This window comes from Bipolaris victoriae (genome assembly GCF_000527765.1).
Source record: "Bipolaris victoriae FI3 unplaced genomic scaffold scaffold_373, whole genome shotgun sequence".
In the NCBI taxonomy this organism is placed as follows: Eukaryota; Fungi; Ascomycota; class Dothideomycetes; order Pleosporales; family Pleosporaceae; genus Bipolaris; species Bipolaris victoriae.
The window spans coordinates 1-1161 of NW_014575019.1; the positions used below are offsets into that span (position 1 = coordinate 1).

At 56.0% G+C, this 1161-nt stretch overlaps 1 protein-coding gene across 1 annotated transcript; it reads left to right on the top strand.

Moving 5' to 3' along the window:
• Positions 1-16: 16 nt before the first annotated feature.
• COCVIDRAFT_32164 (hypothetical protein) lies at positions 17-660 on the top strand (the record flags this gene model as incomplete). Its single annotated transcript, XM_014694517.1, has 2 exons — positions 17-184; positions 235-660. The coding sequence occupies 2 exons, from the start codon at positions 17-19 to the stop codon at positions 658-660; spliced, it is 594 nt and encodes a 197-aa protein (XP_014550003.1).
• Between the last annotated feature and the right edge of the window lie 501 nt (positions 661-1161).

Consider the following 1161-nt stretch of genomic DNA (forward strand, 5'->3'; position numbering starts at 1 on the left):
CACACACACACACACCATGCCGCTTCGCTGCCCAGCTGGCGCGTTGCCGGAGGCGTATCGCCTCATCTGTCTTCGTTCACTTCGTTGTTTTGCGCGCGGCCTTTTCCGCGTCGACTACAGTTTCGGCTCCGAGGGGTCCAAGAAGTGCAACTATTGCACTCAGCAGAAAGAGAAGTGCTCTCCTGTAAGCCACTTCTTTTGTCGTCTAATCTCTTACTTGTCTAACTCTGATAGGTTCCGGAGTACGTCAAGGAGGAGTTCGCGGCCTTTGTTGCTGCCATGGATCTTTTGGCTGCCGCCGACGCCAGCGACGAGCCGGAGGAGCACCGGCCTCTCGCCCGGAGGATGGTGGAGGACGCTGCTCTGGTGTTGGTTCGCCGGGTCCAAGTGACTCGGAGCCAAGAGAAGGAGTTGTCGGTGGTGGGTCTCTTGGCCGCCAGCCACCAAGTCTTGGTGGAGATTCGGGATGGGTTGCGTCGTTTGGAGGGCCGGGTGGCGGCTATGGAGTCGGTTGTGTTGGCGTCCGGGAAGGGTCCGGTGCCGCGTCCTGGTGGGGCGGCGGAGGAAGAGGAGGAGGAGGAGAGTATGGTGTCCTGGTCGGAGTCGGATCGCCGTAGCCTTGGCCCTGGCTCGGCTGAGGGCTCTGAGTCTGAGGTGTGAGTAGTTGGTTGTGTCGTCGGTGGTTCGGGTTGTTTTCGTGGGCGTTTCGGTTCGGTTTTGTTTTGATACCCATCATGAAGTCTGGTTTTTTCCTTTCCCTACACTTGATCATCTTGCAGTGAAGTCATATCTTCTGTGCCTTGTTCCCAAGCTGAAATCCATTTCGATAGGGAGCGGGGCGGTCCCGGTCTTGTTGGGTTTTGATCATGGAACAGTTTGAGTTTATGGGGAGCTCCCATGAAGTTTGAGGCAGGGTACCAAGTAGGGTCCGGATCATGTCCGACCCAGCTCACTCGGTATTTCAACTTTGAACGATACAACTTACTGGCTAAGATTTCTTCTACTTCCCATTCTTCAACGCCGCGGATAGGAATTCCAGAAGGTTTAGGTGCTTCTTGTCCTGGGAGGGGATCCTGGGGATCTTTACACAGTAGCTCCGGTGCAAAGACGTCGTGGATCCGAGACCCTTCCGGCAGCTGGAGTCGGTAAGAATTTCCTACC